Genomic DNA, 25,733 nt, shown 5'->3' with positions numbered 1-25,733 from the left:
CCTGGAAGTGCTCAAGGCCAGGCTGGATGAGGCCTTGAGCAACCTGGTCTAGTGGAAGGTGTCCCTGCCCATGGCAGGGGGGTTGGAACTAGATGGTCTTTAAGGTCCCTTCCAACCCAAACCCTTCTGTGAGTGTATAAAGTTGGTGCATGTAAGTCTTAGTAAGACTGAGCCCAAGATGATGTAAGGTACTTTCATTACTTCAATGGAGTGTGCCCTGTGGAAACTTAAATTCTTAAATATTACCTGCAAAAGTAAGAATATAGACACGAACCAGAGCACAACTTTCCCCCTTATGATCAGCCAAATTTGAAGTCTTTGAAGTCTATTATTGTAAACATTAATTTTCAAAAGCTCATGTAAAATTAAGCCCTAGATGAGTGGAATTAGGGATTTAGAAGTGAAGCCACTATATTCTTTCAATTAAACATAGGTTCAAAAGAAAACCAAAACAAAACAGAAAACAACAACAACAAAACCTCAACAAAACCTCAAAACCACAAAAACACTGGGATCCAGACTAATCCACAGCTGTGTAATATGCAGAGAGAGAAATGGAAAAAAAATTGAACATGTAAGTTAAACCTGTCACACAGGGCATCTTCTGTATTTTTAGAAAATTCTGAAGTATAATAAGGACTTTTAAAAAAAGAAAATATATGCAATTTGCACAAAAAATAGTTTGTGTCTTAAACCACAATATGTTACATATCACCTTTTTTTGAGAGCTGCAGACCTCCGTTCCCATCTATGTTACATTGTCACAAATATTATGTCACACTGTCACAAATGCCATGTTACAATGTCACAAATAGTATTGTCATAAATACCATGTTACAGTGTCAGTTTCTGGGTAACTAGCTCTGCATGTGTTGAAACAACTAGGGTCCATCTTCTAGATAGAAGAGAGCAAGCCAAAAATAATAGCATGTTTTTTCCAAAGAGGGAAAACTGATCAATCATCCATCCACTGAACCCGTAAGCCATCTACAGGAATTCTGCCATGACCTTTGTTCTGCTAGAAGTCCAGAAGCAGTGGATCTGACCCGGTAACCCTAGCTAATGCCGCTTCTTCCACACCCCTTTGTCGCAGACCAACCGCCCCCCGAGTCAGGCCGCAGCAGTTGGGTATAAAGCTCACGTGTACTTGCTTCCTTCCTTCCTCCACCCCTCTTGTCTTGGCTCTGCATTGAGCTCAGTATCGATTCCTCCCGCATTAATGATTTTTGTCAATTCTTAAATTTGCAAATTTACTTACACACAGACAAGCACTGTCTTTTTTTGCCAAGTACCAGAAACCCTGGTTCCTTTCTTCTGCTCTTGCAATTTAAGATATTACTATATATCCCCACCCACCCCCCGCCTTGTTGCCACTTCCTCATTTGAACTATGTTCCCTATCCAAAGGGCCTGCAGGGAAACCAAGGCTTATAACCATGAATTTAGAACCTATTTCTCTGATGCCTTATGGTCACCACTTCACTGAACGTGCAGAGGAAGGTACCTACCAGCTACCATGCCCCTGCCCAAGAATTCCAACCACGTGTCTCAACAAGCTGGCTATTATCACTCAAGTCAAATCAGCTCAGGAAGGTGACTAATTAGTAAGCACATTGTACTGGTCAGTACCTCAAACCCCTCCTGATTTTTTCCCCCATCCCACTGGGGGAGAGTGAGCGAGCAGTGGGGCTGAGCTGCCTGCTGGGGTTAACCCACAAGCACCATATTAAAATAGATCCCTTTCCTAATTATCAAGATTTGATTATATTTCTGATTTTAATTATCAAATTAACATGTTCCCTTAGAAGCCTCTGAACCTATGGAAGAGATTTAGTAGTGCTGTCAAATTTCAAGCATTGAGGTAGTTCAAAAACAAGGGCAAAACCACCATGTAAACAGCACACTGACTCTACCCTAAAGCCCAAGTCATTTCCCTGCTGATCATATAAAAAGAAATGTTTACCGTAATGCTCTCCTAAGTAATTTCCCAGCCTTCCAACACAATCCATGTTTCAACTGTTCTAAGCTACAAAACATTTTTTAAATTTTCACCTGACGTGCTGCAGAACGACAGTTAAAATCAGAGAAAAATATAGGTATAAAGAATTCTATGCTGAAGGCATCGTTCATTTTTATATTAAATTTATAACAGTATGAAGCAAATATTCCCATGGGTTGTGCTGAAGAGCTAAAGAACTCCATGGTAAGCATATTTAATATAGAAAGAAATTGTGAAAGATAAGTACAAAAAGTACAGAGATATCTGAACCTTTAAGAAAGTTGCAGAGTTAAATCCACGTATTCCAACCACGGCTAAGCTTGAAACGTAAAACAAAGAAAATACACGTCTGCGCTATCTTCCCGTAGCCATTTGAAATACAACACTCAAAAGTCTTTCATGAAACCACATCCTGAGTCTTTTCCTTTCCAGTCACACAAAGCTTAATTTTCACCATTAGAATTATTTTGTGGCATTTCCCCTATATACAGCCTTTGGCATTAAATCCCAGTAGATCGTTTCTCCCTCTTATGGCATGTGGCCAAACACAATCACTCAAATGGCCTTATATGTTCTTAAAATTAATTCACTCAACTATTTTAATGAGGAACGTGAGATCAAGTGACTTCTTCATTTAACTTCATTAAAAGAAATACTGTATAATTTTTAGCATGTATCTTGCTAAATATGTATTATCAAATATAGATTTAATAATTATGCTCATTTCCATAACCTTGCTCAGCCAAAAAACATGAACTTCTTTGACACATGTATACTTTTGTCCAGAACTGGGTGTTCTCTACTACCAGACAAAGCAAGTCAGCAGTGGCACATGCAAATATAACAAGTTCCTCAGCAGCTGCATAAAAAACAGTATTTGCTTTTCACAAACTACACACTTCTCAAATTCCATTAATTTCTATGGCACACAATAAAAAGGTTAATAGGTTGTTAAATGTATACACTGCCATTTCTTTCCAATTTCCATGCAATACATGCAGCTAAATATAACTCAAGCAATATGCTCTGTAACTCGTAGCATTTAAAATATAGCAATTCTTAAAATGCTAACGTTAGGTAAGAAAAACAAGAACCTGATAAATCCATTATATGGCAATAAAAAGGAGAGGGGGAGGAAGAAAATAATTAATTACCTCATTATTCTATCACCTATCGCTGTTCCTCTGATATTATATCTAGTAAAGGGAACAACAACTAAAGTCATTCAAAAATGCTGGGTATCATGTTTTCAAAAGGTTAGCATCTATTACAGAATGTGCTCTGCATACGCCAACTGAGAAGACTCCTTCTCCTCAATGTGTTAGTATATGACACTACTCGGATTTCAGCAAAAATAGTATTCAGATTACATAACAGTACAGAAAGTTGATCTTACAAAATGCAGTAATTTTTCACAGACCATAGCAGAAGTGGAAGCAGCTGCATAATCATTTCCATTTTACATTCAGAGTTGAAATTTTAACCTACTGGTAGCTTAACTTTTTCCAGGCTTAGCGTCTGCTCATAGATCAGCTACTGTCAAAGTCCAAATAAAATTAATGCAGTCATTTAAGTAGGAAAGCAGCCCTCAGAGAGTTGTTCTAATTTGTGAATATTAAGATCAATCCATTAAAAACTGCACTCTCTGTACACAAAGAACGTATATTTTACATACATTTTTTCCACCCCCAGATTTCAAAGTATGGTGCTAAGGCAAGCCATATTAGCTACCTCTGTTCCACTATATTTCCTGGACTTCTTTAAAGAAGATATGCTTTATGCTTATTTTGAGACTTAAAAACCTGCATACCTCCTCGTATTTGTAACAGAAGGGATCTTTTCCTGTGGATTCCATGAAACGCCCAAGTTATTTTCTCTGTTGAGTGTCCAGCTAAACTGCTCTGCTGTGCAGAACAGGTTTCATTATTTAAAATTTAGAACTATTCTGTGCAGTTCCTTATACATTTTGTTAAAAGAGCATATATTGACTAGCCCAATGACAATTAAAAAAATTAAATAACAAGCTTCTTTTAGTCATGGATCTTCACCATCCCTACAGTGATGCTCAGTGGCTACAGAAATGCTACAGAAAAAAATTCAGATGTCACATTTTCAATTATTTCTTTCAAAGAAATGTCCTTCTGTGTCAAAAGTCTTCCTAGCTGATTCCTAGTTGATTTTCAGCTGATTCGGCCAACTTATCAACCAAAAGACTGTGGTATTTCTACATATTCTGCTGCTACTATTCTCAGTCCTTTTCAAAATATTAAAGAGGGTGAAACTTCTGTGTTTCTGTATGTGTTGCATAGGCCTTCCTAACAGTTCAATTCCAGGTTAGCTGGTGAGAAATTATTTATCCTCAATGTGTTTTGAGATTTATAAGCATCCAGAGATTGTCCCTTGTATCTATTCTTAGATTATTTAAGAGACAGAAAAAGACAGAGTCTTCAGCCTGAAAACATTAAAAGTTGGACTTACACCCAGATAAAATTCAAATAATGGAAGCTCTGTAAACATTACATTTGCAAAATGGGCATTTTATTCATAAATCAGAAATCTACACCCAACTTACTAAAACTAAAGTTTTAGTTGATGCAGCAGAGTTGATGCAGCAGGAAGTTCCCCATTTGTTTAACTGCAGGTAATATCAACTGAGCTACCAAAAGGGTATTTCTGCCACTTCTTTTCCTGAAGAGGAGACTTTTCATGATTCCAGAGTACAGAATCAGAAGTCTACCCCTCCCTTCTCAGTGGAGAAAGCTGTACTTTACAGTGGGAAAATGACTCTGAGAGTTTCCTTTATCTTCATTTCCCCTACTGCAGAGTTTCTCCTCAGTATAAACAATAGCAAGTTATTAGGTACATAAAAAAGACAACCTAAAAAAACCTAAAATTGGTTGTAGATAAAACTAGTAATGCTATATACCAGAAAAGGCTTACTAGTCAAACAGCTTTTAGCATTCTGTTTCAAAAAGCTACAGCCTCTTTTGGTTGGGTTTTTTTTTGTCCTAAAGAAAAATTAAAATTAAACTTTATTTTTGCCACTGCATACAATAGGTTTACAAAAGGTAGATTATTGCAGGGTAGCCTTAAAACTTTCTCCAGAAAATAAAGAAAAAACCCTAACAAACAAACAAGCCCCAAAGCAACTCCCTACTAGATTATCTAACGAGAGAAAAAATCTACTTCAATACTTCTATATTAATGCCATTAATTATCTTATAAGATGACACATTGGGAATTACATTATTAGATAAACTTGAGAAAATGAGATTTAGTAAAGGAATGGTTAGGTAACACATTTTTCTAAGTGAGAAAAGAGAAAACTTAAGCCTATAGGAAGCATCCTGGTGGAGTTCAGCACCAGTCTTGCAGGCTATTTTGTTTAATACATTGCTAACAGCCTTTGAACAAATGTAGGAATGTACTCATGCAGTGCATTGAGGACTTGAGGCTGGGTAACTTTATGAATATAGAGGGGACGGTAAGACCTTGAGAAAAAAGAGGTGGGTAGAAATTCAGTTGTGTAAAACTGACAGTCACACTTCTGAGCTTCCTTCTGGCAAAAAATAAGAACATACCAATTAGAAATTACAAAGTAGGAAAGCCTTCAGTATTCTAACTGACCTTGTGTCTGACCACAAGCCACCACTATGAGACATGCCATAAGCGAGAGAGGAGAAGGATATAACTACGCCTCACTTGTGTCTCACAGAAACTTCTCTAGACCAAGAGTAATACTCGTCCCATTAATCCTAGCAAAATCACTACAGTGTGCATAATTCTGGTCTACCATAATCAGGAAAGCAGTGGAACATGGAGGAGCACAGACAGGAACCAGCATGATGACAGGAAAACCACATATTTTTACTGCTAAGAGTGAGAAAAAGTCTAGTGAGACAAGAGCTGAAAATGGACAGAAGGAACATCATTCAAATGATAGGCACTGGGCACGAACAAAATTATTTAAATCAAACCCGTATGTTAGCACAAAACAAAATGACTAATTGTAGTCAATTTACACCCACGGTAGCAGCAATATTTTGAGCTGGCTTCCCACTTGTTAAGGGGCCAGGGGGATCTGATACAAATTTGATCGGTCTATGAAAGGGGATTATATGCTATAACAACTGTCGTAGTAGTAAGGAGGCCTTCTAGTACCATTCACCCTATTTCATATGCGATACAATTACTAAGAGGCCTTACAGCCAGCCTTTAAGACCACCAGTGCCTGCTTTCTCTCCAGAAATCCAAATTCCTTTGAGCACACATAGGATGTCTTACTTTCTTCAGTATCTCAGAGGGCATCTAGAAACTCCCGAAACCAGAACAGGAGGGAATGTGATGTAAACGTGTATCTGACTGCTCAGAGGCCAAACTAGAAACCTTCACTGCTTGCACACACACAAAAGCAGAACAAAACGAACCAGTCAGGCACTAAACCTGAGCAATGAAAGCCTGGAGGCAATCCTAAACTTCTGTCAGATTTTACTTGGGGAAAGAATAAGGGAGCACGGGGCTGCATAAAGAATTTTATTTATATCATTAATTTAGTTGAATAATCTTTCCTGTATAATTAATTTGAACTGCAACAGGAAGAAGTCTCGCTGCACACAAAGAAGGAATAAAAGCATGTGAGATGAAGTATAACTTAATTTAAGACGTCCCCACTAGTGGGAAATTGTAACAGCTATGTGATACCTGGAAGTGCCATTCTCGTTACAAAACCTACTAGATCGCAGAGGCAACATAAAGTGCATGAAGAGAAGCTGAGAATCCTGCTCAAAACTAGAAATGGGATTAAAATTGCAGGGCTTCTCACAGCTTGCTCTTCAATCTCTAGGTTGTAATGAACATTAACCTTTGCAGCGGAAACTATTTCTGCCCTTAGATATTTATCTGCAATTACTTAGTATCGCAGGAAAGTTAATGGATTAAGACTGAATCTGTATTTATTTATTCTTTCTGTAAAAGCTGTAATTCAGTGAGCAGAACTACTTGTGCTATGTAATCACCAACCACCGACTGTTCTTTTTGTCCCTACTGACAGTGTGGTGGCTTGTGATTTTTTTTTTTTTTAAACTGTAAATTTTTCAGAACCTTTTCTGCACACAACTAGTAAATTCCTTTGCTTTCTTAATGAATACTATTATAATGCTTCCTGTAAAGAATTTGCATTGCTAGCGTAAGAAATTAATAGCAAGATAACGCTGTCTTTGAACAGGATAGGAATAAAGCCAAGGCATCTGACAGTAGGTTACACAACACCTAAAATAAGTAAAAAAGGTATTTTCTTAAGTCTAACAATAGAGATGTTGTTTAAGTAATTATTATAGCTTTTAAAAATCCAAGAATTGAAATTAGTGAACAAAGGTATTAAACCAGCAATACCAAACCAGGGGCTAAGTTTACTGAATGATCAAACAAGTATGTACAGCTGTTTATATTTTACAAGAAAAAAGTATTAAAAAGCTTACTAATTGCATCTTTTATTAATGACAACAACTAGGAATCTACCTTTATTTTTTTTACTGCTGTACATACTGATATTCAATAGACAAAAGGAAAAGGATTAGAGTTTCTCCTTCAGATAAAAAGAAGGATGAAAAACTGAATACACCAGTCTTAATGTATGTACTACAGACAAACACAGCATTGCTGAACAATAGTTAAAAGCTCTTGCTTTGCCAAAGTAAGAACACCTAATATAAGAGTTGAACGAAAATGTAGGTCCCTGTATACAAACCTATGAACTTTCTACACTTACAGGGAGAATAATAAAAAAATCAATTGCAAATATTTAGCACCGTGTATTCAGCAGGCAAGGAATAAATACAAGCAGGTATTAGATCTGTAGGATCTTGCCTGGCTAGGAGGGAAAATACAGCCATAGATACCGTACATATAGGCAAATTAGGCTCAGCCATCAAGCTCTTGGCTAGTTGTCAAAGAACAACTTATTTTAATTAAGGATATGAGGCATGAGCTTCTAGATCTTCCATTCAAAACCAAAAAGCATTTTGCCAAGCAATAGAAGGGATAAGTATTCCCCTAACCTGTGTCCTGGTCCTCCTCGATACCTTGCCCCTGGGATCAGAACAGGATCATCATCACTATCATCAGTTTCTTGGAGAGCCGAGGTCCTGGTAGAGGACTCGTCTGGAGTTCCAAGCCCTGAGGATTCTGGGTGCGGCTGAGGTTCATCGTTTGCAGCAAGCGAGTTGGCAGTGGATTCAGTACTTTGACTTGAAATTTCTTGATTCGCACTTTTGTCACGGGAGGCTTCTTCCTCTACGTTTCCAGAGACAGCATCAACACTGGGGCTGTCTTCTTCTGGTTGGATTCTGGAACGCTCAGGACCAGGTTTATCTGACACACCTAACAGAAAATTTTGGGGAAAGCAAGTCACAGCATCCATGATTATAGCCTATTTTAGAAGATGAACTAAATGGTCACAGAAGTTAAATTATGCATACTGAGTTTATATTGGAAGTTTAATTTTTCATTCTCTTCTTCATATAATTCTATTTGAAAGAGTACAGATACATACTTGCTCCTGTCGTCTCCACAGTTTCATCTGCAGTTTTCAGCTCTTCAGCACTTGCATCTTCCTTGTGAGATTCATCAGAAACTCCTGAATTAAACAACTTCATATTAAATCACGATTTCATTTAGATGCACATGTACAGTGTAAGCAAACCTAAATGATACTAGCACTCCTAGATCAAGCCAACCAAAGCAATCTCCTCCAAAGTCGACACGTTACTTTACTGAAATCTCCGATATTAATCACATAAAAATCAGCACATATAAAACTATCTAGTTGCCCAGGTCAATACATTAACAAAAAGTGTTTCTTCTTGGTCCTTAATATAATTAATAACCTATGTTACGAGAACTTTAGCTTCAAGATTATTTATGCTATTTTTGCATCAGATGATCACTTACTGAAAGCCATTATTTCCAAAGACAGAAATTAAGCTATCCCTCTATTAAAAGGGATTAAAAAAAAAACCAAAACCAAAACAAACCCCCAACATTTATCCGGAATCAGTCATTTTACTTGACTACTCTTCTGGCAAAGAATTGAGCAAGACAACCACATGTAACAAAATACAGTGAAACCTTGAAAGCAATGTAACAAAATACCTAGCACTCACTTATGACTGTAAAGTACATTTGTTCTATTTTTCGATACAAATTAGGGCAGCAATCATTAAGAAAAAGAAAATAAAGAGTTTTAGTCTGAAGACAGGATACATTTATATTGTTCATATTTATTTGCAACTATTTCAGGTTGGTAATGTTTTCTTTCCTAAAAACCAAAAAGCATGTTCCCTTCTGGCCGTTTTCTGCCTTCATATGCACGTGTAGGAGACTCCCACCGTGTTCAACGGCAGTCACGAACATACAAGAGCAGAACTGCACCTTAACATTACATAAATAACGCTGTGTCTTACTTGTTTCTTCATCTTCAGGTCCTGACTCTTCCGAGGCTTTTACAGAGTCATCTTGGCCTTCAGTTTTGCAATGACTTCCACTCCCTCTAGAGCTTGAATTTGTGCTGCTCCTGGCAACATAACATGTAAAAAAAAAAATTAGAAATAACATTAAGAGATAAGATCATTGCAATAGCACAGCCTGACCATCACTTTCTTTCTCACTGCAATCGCAGAAATCAACAGCTCCCGGCAGCAGCTACAACTAACAACCTCCACAGCAATCTCCAAATTCTATTCTATGTCCGTCACCACTCACCCCACACCACTCCCCTGCATCACAGAACCCTGTTCGCTCCTTCCTATCTGGTTTTGGGGGGTTTTTTTTGAACCTTTGAATGATTTCTTCATTGCTTTTCAAAATATTGTGAGAACTCAAAAGGATTTGCTCTCTTTCACTATTTACACTTTTTTTTACATGCATAAATGATCAGAGATGTTATTAAAGGTCTTAGAAGTGGTCAGCTGAGCACTAACACAAAATCTTATACCATCCAGTTAAAAAGATGATCCAGGTAAAATTCTCCAGCTTCTTCATCATTAACTATCATTCCTGTAGCTTTTGAGGCACGGACTTCTGATGGCAGCTTTCAGCCCTCAAAGTTTTGTTATTTCTCAAGATTTACTATAAGCTGGTACTTGAGATTTACTCCCCATTAAGTTCAGATAATTCATAGAATCACAGAATGGTTAGGGTTGGAAAGGACCTTAAAGATCATCTAGCTCCAACCCCCAATTGTTGTGAAACACTAATTTCTGTTTACAATAAGGAAAATTATTCCTCAGGAAATATGTAACACTGCTGTTCTGAATGTCACAAATGGTTTTAGACTCTCTAGTGAAAACTTACTTTCAGGAAATCAAAGCCTTGCTCCTGAGCTCTCCCATTCTCTCCTGTCGCAGATCTATGCTGCAGCCTCAAACTTAGGCAAATTTAAGTTTTAGTGGTTTTTACATTGGGTCTTTACACCCCCAATTACAGATTTTTGTAACACGTATTTTTCCTGTCCCTCATATCCATTTCCCTGTACACTCTACTTAATACTCTTCTTGAGGTAGTTGTTCATGCAAAATTTCCATCTTCAGAATCACTTATATCATCAACTGTTCGACACGTAAAATGCATTTTTCAAATTTTGCTTTAAAATAAACACAGAAACAGAGTTCATGTGGTTTAATAAAATTTGCTTTCTGTGCTACAGTGGTAGCATTTTATTATAGGTAATATTTTATTATTAAATAAAAAATATTCTAAAATATTAGAATGGGCAAAATATTTGCTAATGCTCTGTGAAATTTGCCTGTCCTAAAACACTAAACAAAGACGACTACAAAACTAAATACAGAATTAGTTAAAAGCATTACAGCAAAACTAATTCTTCCAAAGCCTGCTGGATTTGGACTCTAAGTAGAAATACAGTCTGATAGATTGTTTGAACACAACTGTCACAGCCTTTCAGATTCACAGGGGCAAAATCTTCATTCTTGTGAAAACACACAGATCACTGTTTAAAGTTTCCAAACTGCCGTGGGCAAGATGTACGTTCTACGTCTAAAGCCACAGCACTTAATGCTAAATGTGGTGGGGTTTTTTTTCCTCTCCAGTAACAAATGGCAGCTAGCGTTTCTACTTACTGTCTTCTACAATGATTTTGAAAACATAAACAAGGAAATAGAAGTAAGAGGAAATAAAGTAAGGATTGTAGGTTTTTGGGTGAGATCCTTAGATGCTCTAGTGATAGACTGTGATTCAAAACCAAGTAAACCAGGCCAGTTAGACAGCAGGAGTTTATTATCTGAAAAGGATGTCATCACTGTATATCTAAAGCAGTCCACAAAATTGATAAGTTAACCATGTGCATTCATGAACACTCCTCATACACAGAAATACTAATTTCACTATTTTGTAATGCGGGAACTGTGCCACAGAAAGACTAATTTGCAGGATACCCTGTGAGAAGTCTGGTAGAGCAGAGAATTAAAACTTAAACATTAGCCCCTGGACCACCCTTCCATCACTGTACTACCCTGCATTAGTAAGAGAGTGATATGCTAGGGTTTGATGAAGATAGCATGTTTCAAATTATGTTAGCATTAAAGAGATTCACAGTAAATACCACAAAACGTCTTGCACAAATTTCACGTTGAAGTATGACTGTCTTTTGCATTCTGAATGCATTAAGGACTACAGCCATTTCCAACTGTCTATGTACACCTAAAACCAGACATACACCATACTGAAAAATAATTTATCTGTATCTATGCTAGACGTGTTAGTGATATGTGCTGACCAATAACCAGGCAAAAATAAACTGCTTACCACTCATCAGTGAAGTCCAGTTTTATTGTGCTTGTAGTTGTTCCTTCTGTACTGTAGTGCAAACTTAAAACTGGTTCACCTGTTCCTGTGCGTGGCTTATCACTCTCTGTAAACATGGGGTTGATAAAGTTTGGATAGGCATCAGTAATGCACATGAAGCTGTTACAATTCTGAAGATTCATTTAATTATCCTAACAAAAGGTAAATGTGGTAGTAACATGTAAAATGTCTACTTAAGATCTCTTACAGCCCAAGCAAAAGGTTCAGAAGTTTCAGAGTAAACACACCAAATCTGCAGTGCTTTAAAAATGGCCTGAAATTACTTCTATTTGAAAGAGCAACCAAAGAAGATGCTGTCCTTCAACATACAGGTAAATAAAACTGAAGATAGGTATGTGTACAAACAATATTACCCTTTATAAGCAGATCCCTTTTCTGTCAAGTATATCCATAATAAGAATATAAAATGTTTTTTGAAGGTGTTCGGTCTTTTTTTCCTCAGAAAATACACATGAGAAAAGATCATGAGATCTAGACACAATCAGTGGTTTAGAAAAATCACCTCCCCTTTCCTTTTTTCCTACTTGGAACCCAGTCAACTGCCAACGTCCTTAGAGCTGCTGTGAGCTGTCAGCTAGTTGTCATAAAAACACTGTAAATTCATGTTCTGAGTGCTTCAGGTTTACAGACCCTTTCGTATTATAACAGCTGTAAGCAGAAGGGGAGTGCTTGCAAAACGAACTATTCACAGTGTCCAAAACCAACAGCAGTGAATCAAACCGAAAGACACTGCAAGTCAGCCAAACATCTGCTGCACACGTAGGTTTAACGATGTTCAGTGTGCTCCTTCAAAACACCCCTCCACCCACCCCCCTTGAGTAAAAGTCATGGTCACAATCTATCTATGCGCGTGGCACCATCGCTGTTAACACTGAAGTTGGCCTTGGGCAACGCTAAAATGTGAAAGTAAAGCACCGTGGGAGTAAACCCTCACTGCAGAGGTGCCGTTCTCTCAGAACTCAGATGGGAGAGTTCACTTGGCATTAGGCACCACTCAGATGACCCCTAAGTTGCCTATATACTTCTGCTTTTCATGAATGCTGAGCTTTTTATCTCAAGACTCTTTGGACAAAACCATGCCTTATTTTCTTTAGTTTATAGAGTACAGAAATAGGATTATAACTATACTTGCAGTATTGGCAGCAGACTGACACTTATAATAAAGTAAAAGCTTCAGATCATCTTTGGGTAAACATCCATTAAAATCTAACATTCGATTCAAGCACAAACCTACAAATTCCCCCACTAAAAAGGCTATTATTAAACAGTAATGCCTACAATACTGCCACAGGATATTTATTCTAAAAAATACAATTAAGTTACAAGAACTATGAAACAGCACATAAGTTAACCTAAAAATCGATGCTCGTATTTTTAAACTGCTGACAGGCAGAAGCCATCACACAGGATCAGAGCAGTGATCAGCTGCTCCAAAGAACTTTAAATATGTATTTCTACATATTCGTAAGAGACGTAAATAAAAAAATCCCAAACAAACCCATAAAAAACACTGTAAGAAAAATTTAAGTATTTTTAATGTGAAAGACAACTCACTAATTACAACCATGATCCTAATGATACATAAGACAGAGGCCTCATTCTCTGCAAAGAAAAAAACTCACAGCCTCTCTAAAATAAAGCTTCCAGTTACACTCTTGTTAGAGTGGAGCAAGGCTAAAACTGATCAAAAGCAGGTTTATTTCAGGAACTGGAAACTTAAGGAAAGAAACAAATGTAAGAAAATATTTTCCAGTGGCATACATAGATATTTTGGACAAAAATGGTATGTTCTTTCTTAACTAAACAGGTGTTTTCACTATTTCTTGGCAACCTATCAGCAAGTATCTCTGTATAAGTCTGCTCAGACTTTGAACATCCCTTCCTAAGCAAGTACAAACACTGATCATTCCAACATACTGCACAAGTCCTCAGGAGCTGACTGAAAGAATAAAAAAATGACATACTTGGAGAATTCTTTACCTTCCTTGTAATAGGTACACACAAGAAATTTCTGAATTAGGAACCCAGATAGGTAAAGAAAGACAACTTACTACCTTGAACAGTCCAAGACAGCCACCAAACACGGACTGGACTGTAACTTCAAACTGCTATGCACCGTCTGCTTCAGCGCAACACTAGGCAATATTACTGACCAAACATCGCTCCCATAATGAACCTAATTGAATAAGCTTGTGTTATAAAGCTCAAATAACAGTGCTTTCCTGGCTTAAAATCTCATCATCAAAAAATTTCACCAAGATGCATAAAGGCTGTCTTCTGACTATGCTTATTGTAGATGTGATCCTCTTATCTATTCACACTCAAAAAAGTTAGAAGAATTGTTATATCCTCTTTGTTATCCCAAGAGGGCACTGACTAACAAATTATATGTTAGAAATTTCTGGAGACAGATAGCTGTTGAAACATACTGTGTAATAGCTTTTTCTTAAATCTGCAATAACATGAGCTACAATTTGGATTGGGTCGGTTCCTTCTTTCAGCCAGCTGTAGGGCATGAAATCAACACTAATAAGAACAGGAAACTTAAAAAGACAGATGAGACAAGAATCTCATAATAAAGTACATAGAATTAGTTGCGTAGTTCACTGTTTAATATAAAACTTACACTGCTAAGGAAAGCTGAACAGGAGCTTCTGTGAAGAAAGCTAATAAGCTTTGCCAAGCACATAACAAACTTTCTTTTAGAGAAGCCACATAAAAATCAGGAAGTCATGAGCTCTTTGTTTTCAAGAACAACAGTGTAATTGCCAAAGACCGACCAGATCAGAACGAAGCACTGTTATATTTCACTACTAGGTTCATCCCATCAAGCCAGATCTCCTTCACATTGATTAAAAAAAATGAAGGGAAGAAGATGAAAAGTTGTACAGCTTCTGTGATTTAGGGGAGAGTTATTGCCAAAACTATTAATTTGACTGCAAGCTCTAGTAGGGGGATAACTGCTCCAAGAGAAAGCTGTAGCTTGTCAACACCTTACTAAACTCTACTCCAAATTCCCTCAAAACACTGTGAAACTTAGATTTTACAGCCAAACACATCATACTTTAAAGATACAACCAACAACTTAGTCTTATTTCTTAAGCAACCCTGTCCTAGAACAGACATTCCCATGAAATGGTCCATTCCTCAGGTGCTTACAGGAGGAAGGAACTTTTAAACTACCACCCTTACAACTGAAGACCATTTAATTCATGACCTTATTTTAAAAAAAAAAAAAACAAACTCCACAACTGAAAGCATATCCCTCATACACACTTTTTGCCTTAGAAAATGATCCTGTGCAAGTGTAATTTCACAAAGACTGGGGCTCTTAATGATGAAGTGGTAGGCGCATACAGGTTTACAGATTGCATCACCTAGTTAAACTACCATTGTAGGGAGCTTCAAGCTAGTTTCCTACACCTCAGGTGCTGCCCTATTCACTAGTCTATTGGCAACCCCACGAGACGAGGGCAGATGACTTTCTATTAAAAACTTCCAAAATAATTCCTGTCCAGCACTAGTCATGATCTCCTCATAAGAAAATCAGCTTTGGACATTCTGAAGATATGGTTATATACTGGGTAAAAACCAAAGAGTTACTTCTGAAGGGAGAAAAACTGATCCAAAGAGGAGAAAATAAGTGGTGTCTTTCAGAAAACAGGAATTCCAAGGGAAGGGTTAACACATGAAAATACATCAGAAGCAGATGTAAGAAGAGTTCATTCTTTAGTGAGGAATACTGACTGTACAATGTTACACAGATATCAGTCAGTGTAAGGCACCATGACCTCTAAGGAAGCCCAAAAATCAAACCGTTCTTTGGACCAGCCTACTCTAAAGCCCAAGTTGTACAATTTCTTTGTCTAGATGAATCCTATACCAATGAGATGTAGTACTGCCCTTTACTAAAGGAGGCAACACAGACCATACCATACCGTGCCTTACACCCAAACACAGGTCTGAAACTCTTGAGTTTGCACCTGCAGAACTCACTGTAGACCTGGAAAGCTCTCTATGCACACCAACTCTCAACCAGTCTGTATGACTGGGAGGCAGAGCTCATTAGCTGGGAACAGCTTCCAGAACTTAAGTACTGTTTGTGAGGAACGAACCCTGCCGTAGCTGACGTACTCGCGTTGGCTCAGAACAAGCTGGTATCTATAACGTGGCACTGAACAATCTGGTATGGCCATCACCGTAAGGGATTACTAAAGCACTAACTTACAAATACCTAGAAATATCAGTAATCAGCATGGCTTCTGTGTACGTAGGAAGAAGCATTAAGGCGGTATGGGATGCATGCACACATTTACACTTCAAAGTTACCAAGCTAGTTCTCTGGCTTCATGTTCCCCCTTCAATCGTACCAATTCAGGCAGTACCTTACAGTCCAGTACCTCCAGTACTTCCAGTCCTTGCTGGACTGTCATAATAATGACATTATAAATTTATGTTTGTAACAAGTGAAGATCTTCAAACCCAGAAACAGTTTTAAAGCATAAATGCCAACAAAAGAGACTGGTCCAACAGAAGACAGCTGATTCAGTAGTGAATTAAGACAGGAATAAGAAAAGAAAAACATTTTCTGTATAAAAAGAACTGAGATGACTTCCTTCATTAGCTACTTACACTTTTTTTGAGATTTCTGTTCAAATATGAAGTGAAACTAGTGCAAGTTAACATCAAAAATACAACTGTATCTCAACAAATTATTCTATCTGGTTATTGATAACCTATTTCCTAATAAATTACCTCCCTTTTTCAAATTCCTAGTTTTCCAAACTAGAAGTACCATCCTATGTCTCTTCAGGTGAGCCTTACTATCACAACAGGAACACATCGCCTTAAAACAACCAGAGAACTGGTCTACCATAAAGTCTGAGTAATCAAATGTTTTGAGGTTTTGGTAATATTAAAAAAACTGAAGTGCTTTTGTGAGAGGGAAGCCTCATCATACTAGTTAATTAGATAAAACTCCCAGGAGTCCATTACAACTATGGGTCTACTGACAACTATGCAATTAACAACAGTAATACACAAACCAGTTCTTAAGGCAACTGATTTTGCTTGAAGAGGAATCTGATGCAGATGTAGGGACTGTTTTCTGGGACCAAAACTTCTAGTTTCATCTTTGTCATCAGATGGGCTTAATTCACAACCTCACAGAACAATTTATCAGCTTTCCAAAATGTTTGCAGTTGTAAGAACTTCAGTAAACAAACAGACTTTCTATGTGAAATCTAGTTTATTCTCCTCTCATCAAGTAATGCTTTATTCTGAGCTCATAACAGAGAGCATAACTTAGCCACTAATTATAAGCAAGTTTTCCAGCTAAACCTGACTATTGGAGTCATCTAGACTACTAAACCATGAATAATTAGCAAATTTACACATTGAAATTTAAGGCTATTTCATCACAAAATGTAATTCCACAAAATGAATTTATTTTGTCCATATAAAACACAGCTTGATTTTTTTCTCCCCCAACATTCTGGCATCCTAAAATAAACCATAATCTCAAGAGTTGCCAAACAGACTATTGTCCAGAAACAGAATTTCAAAACAGCCTTCTAGTGCAGAATGTGAAATGAGATGAATCAGCCGTCTCTTTTGTGGGATTTGAGCTATTAAATCTCTACGGAGTCTTGGATATGGAAGTAAGCATAATGCAGAGTGTATGGAAATCTATTTTTAAATTACCATCTATCACTCATTAATTATTCAGACATAAATATTCACTACAGATGACATTAGTTCAGCTGGAATAGGGTCACCTATAGCCCATTTCAGCGCTCATAATTAGAAACCTGGTGAATAATGGGCATAGAGAAAGCTCACAAGCATTCTTTCTACCAGCAGCCCCTAAGGCATCTACAGAGAAACACTAGTACTTGTTTAGCAGAAGGGGTGTAGGACGAGGGGTTACAGAGGTGAGATGCACCTAAGTGCAATGGGTGCTCTCGAGTTACACAAACTGTGCAAGTATAACAAAGTTGCATATCTCTTGCATAAGATAAATTAATTTAGCATTGTATGATTAAAAGTTACTTCAGTCTTGACATTTGCACTTTGATCCAAGGAGAACCATTCAGAAAAAGACTGTTTAAAGAATTAATTTGACTTTACATATTTGAAATGTCTGTGGAGTACATATGACATTTACTGTACCTACGCTGAACACAGTAAGAACTGAGCACAGGATGGCTTTTGAAACCAACAATTAACCTTACTTTGTTACTCATATAGAGAATTAAATAATTAATGAGTTTCCAGCAGATCTGCTTACAGAATTCTAATTTATGTAGATGAACAGCATTTTTAGACTGTTTATCATGAAAGGCAATTTTAAAAGAAAGCATTGCAATCAGCTATGGCTGGGTATAGCGCATTTCCTGTCACACGCACCCTGTTGCTCATCAAGTGACATGGATCCAAGCTGTTTGTTAACCACAGAAGAAGGAGAATCTGAAACAAAAATGAGATTTCAACTTAAAACATAAGCAGCAGAGAACTGCACAGCAATGTCACGATCATATGTTAGTTTAAAATAAAAAATTAAAAGCAGCAACATAAGGAAGCTTTGGGTTCGTTTTATGAGCAGCCAGCCATATCGCATTTTCTAGGCATGACAGAAGCAAAGCCAATTGTTTCAAATCATTACGTAGTTCTTCAGGTAGTCATTGAACAGCCTGAAGCTTGCCGATATTAAAAATGCCTGTCCATTACCAAAGATTTTACTACGTTCTTCAAATTTCTAACATGTCAGGAAAAACACTGATGAGTCATGACTCCTAAAGCCTTTGCTCCGACTACCAAATGACACTAGTATTTCAAACCATGTATTTCAAACTAGTATTTCAAAACATGTAGATTTCAGAATATTTACACTTGAACATAAAATACTCAGTGGCGTACCAGTATCTTCAATATTTGTACCTATGAGCATAAAATATAAAAAAATGAGACTGTTTACAGATTTAACAGCATATAGACTGGTTTTTGAAACATTAAAGCACCAAAATACATCTAACTCATATGGCAGTTGGATAGTTCTACATTCCTAGGTGCTACACCTCTGTGGCGTCTGATGATTGAGAATATGTCTTTATGAGTTTATCACAGTATCGCACCAGTCAGTCTTATAAAAATCCTCATCTAATCAGGGGGGGGGGGGGGAATTAAAAAAATCAACCCCTCCCCAGCAGTTAAGTGCATTTTTTTTTTCACTGGACATTACCAGTTAAAAACTATCACCAGCACTGCATCCGTTGTGCAGACAAATGACAGATGTTCAGTATCTTCATAGAACGGTTTGGGTTGGAAGGGACCTTAAAGACCATCTAGTTCCAACCCCCCTGCCATGGGCAGGGACACCTTCCACTAGACCAGGTTGCTCAAAGCCTCATCCAGCCTGGCCTTGAACACTTCCAGGGATGGGGCATCCACAGCTTCTCTGGGAAACCTGTTCCAGTGCCTCACCACCCTCTCCGTGAAGAATTTCTTCCTGATATCTAATCTAAACCTCCCCACTTTCAATTTAAACCCGTTACCCCTTGTCCTGTCACTACATTTTCCTTGTCACCTCTGAAGACCAGATCTTACTTCTGTATCATCTCAAGATGAGCTGATACACATAAATTACTACCGTATTTCAAAGACATTGGCTAGATTGCCATATCTTGGTTCCATTTGTCAATCTTCTATTATAGCTAAGCTAAAAGGATTTAATATCCTGTATTAAAAACTGAGTCATAGTCTGCCAACACCACTGCATGCTAAAGGAATTTTAACATAAATTCAAATCCTACACAAGGAAAGCTTCTCCAACAGGAAGCTCAGCTCCAGCTTTGGGCCAGAATCACCAGCATGACCTATTTTGTAGTACAGACATAAAACCTGCTAAATTGACAAAGCTGATTCAAATATACATCCTCAAATGATACTTCATTCCCAGCCGTTGGCATGAGAATCACAGCCCGTTCCTTCGTTACACTGATACCCAGCGTAAGGGAGGGCAGAAGACTGAAGAACAGAGACCGGGAGAGCCTGAGGCAAACTCAGCGTGTTTTGGAGGCTGGCTTGTTTTGGTAATTGGGCTTATACATTTCATTTCTGTAAGTGGAGAACACAAATTTGGTCCTGTTTCGTCTTCACCTTTGCTCAGCCATGCCCATGCCTTTCACCCAACGCATCTAAGCCAGACCACAGCATTTGTCATCCATATTTAGATGGGATATAGCTCTTGAGATCTGTAGCATTAACATACTTCACTTTCCAAAACTGAAGTGTGCTTTACATATCATTTCTAATTTAGAAGAAATGTATTTAGAATGGAATTCTTTCAATGGAGTACCAATCCAATTTTTAGAATGTAAATCAGAACAAAAAGCTGGTGTAAAGATGCACCATGTCATAAGACAATCTACTTGCATTCCAGTTGACTCAGCACAGGAATCCATACACCTCTCCCAAGGGCAGGCCAGCTTTGACCATTGACTCAGCTGTGAAGCCTGTGATTGGGATAAACTTGTATCAGAAGGGCTAGAGGGAAGGGAGGTCTTGGACAGCAAGCTGAGAAGCCTAAGGACAGAAGACAGTAATTCTCAGTCCCATTCTGTTCTTGCACTCCAATTCCTTTCTATAACCTTTCAAAAGGTGTATCACGCTGCCAAACTTTTTACTTGCCTGGAAAAGCTAATCTCACCACCTCCTTAATTCAGACCAAGATGAACAGAAGGAAGATGACTGAACTGACAAATTTTAATTATAAACATAAGGAATTACCTTTACTACCCTTATCAGCACTTCTAAATTTTATTAAGACCTCACGCTGTACAACAGGAAGTAAAAAGTGGGTATGTTTTACCATGGGTACCATTCAATCACAGTAAGCAAAACCGAAAAATTTGCTAGGTAACAGTCCGTTACCAATGTAGGCTTAGAACTCCCACATTTCACTATTATTCTGATGTCTTCTTACAACTTTGTATTTCACTTGTAATACGAGAATTTTGAAACAACATATAGGAAGCATCCTAAATATTCCAATTAAAATTTTTAAGGAAAGAGGTCAGTTTGTAGCAATTTTAAACTCACTTTTTTTTCTTTCCCTTTCTGAAGTCCCCTGAAGCCACAGATCCAGCACCTCTTGAAGTGGTACTGCAGTCTGGAACCCCACACATCAGGTAGGGAAATAAAGATGACCATGAAACCAGCCTAGAGAAGTTCAGGTAAATGCCTCTTTTTTTAATATATGGCTTTGTTTTGTAAAAATTCTGGAAAAGTATCATTTCTGATAAAGCTTTTGAAAAAAGTATTACCAAAACTGTGCCATATAGTTAAAAAAACAAACAAAAATCCAGACGCTTACCTGAGCCTTCACAGGCTGGGTCTACATCCCAGTGCAGTTCACCACTGGCTATAATGTCACCAGTACATTCTAAACTGGAACATCACTTAAAGAGGGAACTGGAGATTCATAAATTTGGGAAACCTCAAAAGAAAATAGAAGATAATTTTAAAGTCAGTTATATGCTGAAGGATCTTCCTATAGTTTGGGCAATCGGCACCTGACTTCATGAAAATATTAGCATGCTATCTTTACTGTTTTGGTTTAAAAAACCTCAAATTCCTCCCTATATCACTGTAACACCAGCTCCAGTGCGAGAGTCAGTCAAGCAGTGAGACCTGTTTTTAAAGTCCTAAACATGGTACATAGAGTGGACTTTAATCCAACAAACTAAATACTTTTTTAACAACTAAGAATAATTGCTCTGCACAATGAATAAGCTCTGTTACGTATTTTGGACTTCAAATTGACACATTTCTACATCTGGGTGTTTACAGAGAATCTAATAATAAAAACTGCAGTTATCCTCTTGTTCTTTGCAGAAATCTGGACACAAAGGTCCAATTTGTTCTGCTTTAGAGACACTGACTGTATGTCAGTTTTGAAACAAGCAAAGTTTTTAAAAAAAAAAAAAAACAGAATCAAGTCAATGGGCATCACAGGTGGTGCAATACATCAGCATGCACATGTACAGATCATTATTCCACAATAAATGCAGTCTAAATCAAATTAATTTTTACTCAAAAAAGAAAGGTTCACATTACTTCATATTTTTGTGGCTAAGATTATGCAAGCTGACCTCTACAGGAACCCCTGATTCACACTCATCTATAATACAGATTTATTTTTTCATTTTTCACTTCCAGATCAGCTGGTTCATGTTTCTGTAACTTCTCAAACTGCATTTGATTCACTCAAAGCTCTCAAAGAGAGGAGTGATGTAGGTAGTGGCGATTATCAGCACTGGGCCGAGCAGCAATAACAACAGGCTAAAAAGGTTTACTTTGTAGTTTGCATATAGCACCTATATGCTGTTGTTTAAATACTGCAGAGGATCTAAATGTTATGAATTGTCAGAAAAGTAAAAAGGCATTGTTGGAGAAATTATATGATAAAGAAAAAACCAACATATTTCCCTAATTAAAGTGGCTACCAAAAATATCCGAATCTGTTCAATATGTAAGCAAAGGCTTGAAGACAAAACAGACCTGATACACGCGGCATAAACAGCTTCTAAGTCTCCGCCAAACTTACACAATACTTCTTAGAGGTATCCACTAAAACAAAGTCTTTTTACATCTGAGGATGAAGTATCTTTTTCCTCAATGTCAAATCAGCCCACTGTGAATCATGACTCAGTTAACTCGCTTTCACATTCTACAACAACATACATTTTTTACCACAATTTTCTAAATAGTGAAGGTTAGCTATTATGGATACAGCTTACAAATCCTCATGTAATTATTACAAGTCCTTAGACCAGGAGACAGAATAACTACCATACAGCCCAATTTTCTATTAAACCTGTAAAAGGTTTCAGCTCTTGACATTTTCTACTGGTGATTTCTACATGGCTGGAGCAAAAAATGTCTAGTCTACAGCTATAATTGAGCTTCTGTGATTACAAAGATAAGGATTATGAATGAAACAGAGGTCAGAAGAAATGGCCTGAGTCTCACAATGAATTCCCGTCAGAATGCAAGGATAAATGATACAAGTTTTGCCAGAGCAGGGATTGAAAATTGCAGCCCTGGGCCAGAGGCTATGATGCCATTTCACACAGCAGCAGCCACATTTTGGGGTGTAATTTTTTGTTTGAAAATTTACAACCCGCATGCGCCTGAAAACCGAACATCTGCCTCAAGACAGAGCAGCGAAGACAACCTTGCAGAAAAAGAAAAAAAAAAAAGATTGTCTCTGTATGGCAATTTATTATTAAGAAAAACCCCAAAACTAAGAACTCCTTTTTCTCCTACCGCATTTCTGAAACGTCAACTTACCCACAGGGTTGGAAAACAACTGTCTCTATGGAGAAGCAAGAGACCGAAAATCTACAGCTCTGATTTTCTAAAGGAATAGATTGTGGATACACATCTTCCAAAAATAAGTCTTGGGGGGGGTCAGAAAAATGGAACAAAAAGTAACTTGCATAAAAAGAAATGAGCAAATACAAAGAATATTTCCACATCCAGAGTGCAGAAATCTTAAAAAGTAAACAGACAATGCAAAGCTGACCTGGAACCCCCAGTCAAAAGAAGCTACTTGCATTTGCTCCCGCCGTAATTGGGAAAGGAGGAATACAGTGAAAGAAGCTGATGAAGCACACAGAAATTTCTTGTATTTATACATATGAGTAGAAAGGAAAAGGTACTGTAATATTTCTCAAGTTTCTTGAGGAATAATTGACCACACATATCAAATATTTAAATTAGAATTCTTCATTTTAAAATCTTCCACCGTCTGTAATGCTGAAGTAACACCAATCAGACCAGAGGAAGAAAAGAAAAAGCCCACCAATCTCCTGATGAGTTGGAGGTCAGGTAGCAAAACTCTTCTCCCTTCCTCTCCCAAGACATAAATGTTTCCACAGTGCTAAGTGAACCTGTCTTTCAAAGCAATTACTGAAGTAAAATGGTTAAATTTGCCAGTTCACATAATGATAGAATGGTTTGGTTTGGAAGGGACCTTAAAGACCATCCAGTTCCAACCCCCCTGCCATGGGCAGGGACACCTTCCACTAGACCACGTTGCTCAAAGCCTCATCCAGCCTGGCCTTGAACACTTCCAGGGATGGGGCATCCATAGCTTCTCTGGGCAGCCTGTTCCAGTGCTTCACCACCCTCTCCGGGAAGTACTTCTTCCTGACATCTAATTTAAACCCCCCCACTTTCAATTTAAACCCATTAAATTCATTGTCATCACAAGAAGAATGAGGTCAATATTTGAATACTAGTTTCCTCCAAGGCTATGTATGTGCTCTGTGGTTCCCTAGTGATCCCAAACAAGGTCCCATCCAACCTTCTCATCAGTTCCCTTAAAGTTCAAAGCATGTGGGAACTCAAACTCCAAGAGGCAGCGATGGGGGATCCAAGCTAACTCCAGTACATCTCTGACACCCAGTCAAAGCAATTACTCAGTGTCAGCGTGGATCCTACAGTATGTTGACCCACAAGCAAACTAGGAGTTAAAAAACACATTGTACCCTTAAAGGAACACTAAGAGATGGGTGAGGCAGTATCAAGTGAAACTCAGACCAACACATACTTAAGTGGTAGTAAAATATCCACAGATATACCTCCAAGTGAAAATTCTACAGATATGGTTGTAACCCAACTTTTTTTCCAACTTCGGTTAAATGGGGAACAGTTTAGTAAAAAACCTTTTTCTTTAGTCATTCTGAAAAGAAAATGGAAGATCAAGCTCCACTGACTGTAAGCATTAGCTATGTGTTTTCCTGTCAATACATATCATTGAGTTAACAAATTTTGATGTCCAGTTTGCTGAAAAAAAAAAAAACTTTGTAGCTTTTGGGTAGGGTTTTATTTTTTCCTGGCGGGAACTGCAGCCAGCTGCAAGAACACTGCTACCACTGGTTTTCTTGTCTCCTCCTACAGGTAACAGGTACCTGTGGCCACCATTCCTAGGATAAGCACCACAGCCCTCTGCGATTTACTGGCTTCCAAACATTCTGAAATCTCACTGAAGAATTTTCTAGCATAGGAAGTTATTAAAAATTCAACCATTACATATTTTAACCAGAGCAATAGCCACTGTTATATCAAATTGTTCTGTAAAGTAAATTAATAGATTGAACCATAGCAAGTCAAGCTGTGAATGTACGACAATCCTTGTAAGTAATTTAGCCACACCTCAACTGGCATAGAATTTATCCATAGAAGAAACATTGCTAGACATTACTCCTCAACACAAAATATGCTGATTTTTCACACAGCATGCAGCTCACTCATTTTTACATGAGGCTATGATAAAAGTCTTCTTCAAGTCTGTGCTTCAGGGTTTCCCTCTTGATTCATATGCATGCTTCTACCCTAACATACTCAAATATGTCTCTTTTTATAATAAACATCTTCTAGGCTTTCTTGTAATAATTTTTAATCCGAGTAAGACAAGAGAAAACGGATGGTGAAATGAAAAGCCCCTCTGTTCAAACAAGGGCAGTGTATCTGGGGACTTTGGATTCTAACAAGTATTTTCACTATACTTACTGTAAAACCATAGCATTTAAGAGTGCCAAAATTCTGTTTTACTGAACTATCCTCCTGATTTAGCATACATGATAAATCAAAGCCAAATCTTAAATGTTGCTATTGGAGACAATTAACAGCAAAATGCAATTTCAAGCTTTTAAGTACCTTAGACTATTCAGGACACCACAATTACTTGCTCAACTGCCCTAACAAGCATTGCGCATACCTGACACCATGCACCTTTCTCCATATCGTATCGTTTAGCTATATAATCCAAACATGTTAGTGAAGACTGT

General features: G+C 37.7%; 1 protein-coding gene across 1 annotated transcript in view; it reads right to left on the bottom strand.

The window, feature by feature from the left end:
• DCAF6 (DDB1 and CUL4 associated factor 6) overlaps nucleotides 1-25,733 on the bottom strand; it is a gene marked incomplete at both ends in the record, with an annotated part of 46,779 nt that overhangs the window by 9,386 nt on the left and 11,660 nt on the right. Inside the window, 6 exons of the mRNA XM_010153713.1 lie at nucleotides 8,055-8,376; nucleotides 8,549-8,632; nucleotides 9,459-9,568; nucleotides 11,818-11,923; nucleotides 17,223-17,234; nucleotides 18,286-18,345. Of these exons, the coding sequence (XP_010152015.1) occupies nucleotides 8,055-8,376; nucleotides 8,549-8,632; nucleotides 9,459-9,568; nucleotides 11,818-11,923; nucleotides 17,223-17,234; nucleotides 18,286-18,345 (694 nt within the window). The remainder of the gene's footprint in view (nucleotides 1-8,054; nucleotides 8,377-8,548; nucleotides 8,633-9,458; nucleotides 9,569-11,817; nucleotides 11,924-17,222; nucleotides 17,235-18,285; nucleotides 18,346-25,733) is intronic.

The sequence above is a fragment of the Eurypyga helias genome, unplaced genomic scaffold (assembly GCF_000690775.1).
Source record: "Eurypyga helias isolate BGI_N326 unplaced genomic scaffold, ASM69077v1 scaffold35746, whole genome shotgun sequence".
Lineage (NCBI taxonomy): Eukaryota > Metazoa > Chordata > Aves > Eurypygiformes > Eurypygidae > Eurypyga > Eurypyga helias.
Note: the sequence above shows the minus strand (reverse complement) of the source record. Positions and strands in the feature narration are given on the sequence as shown.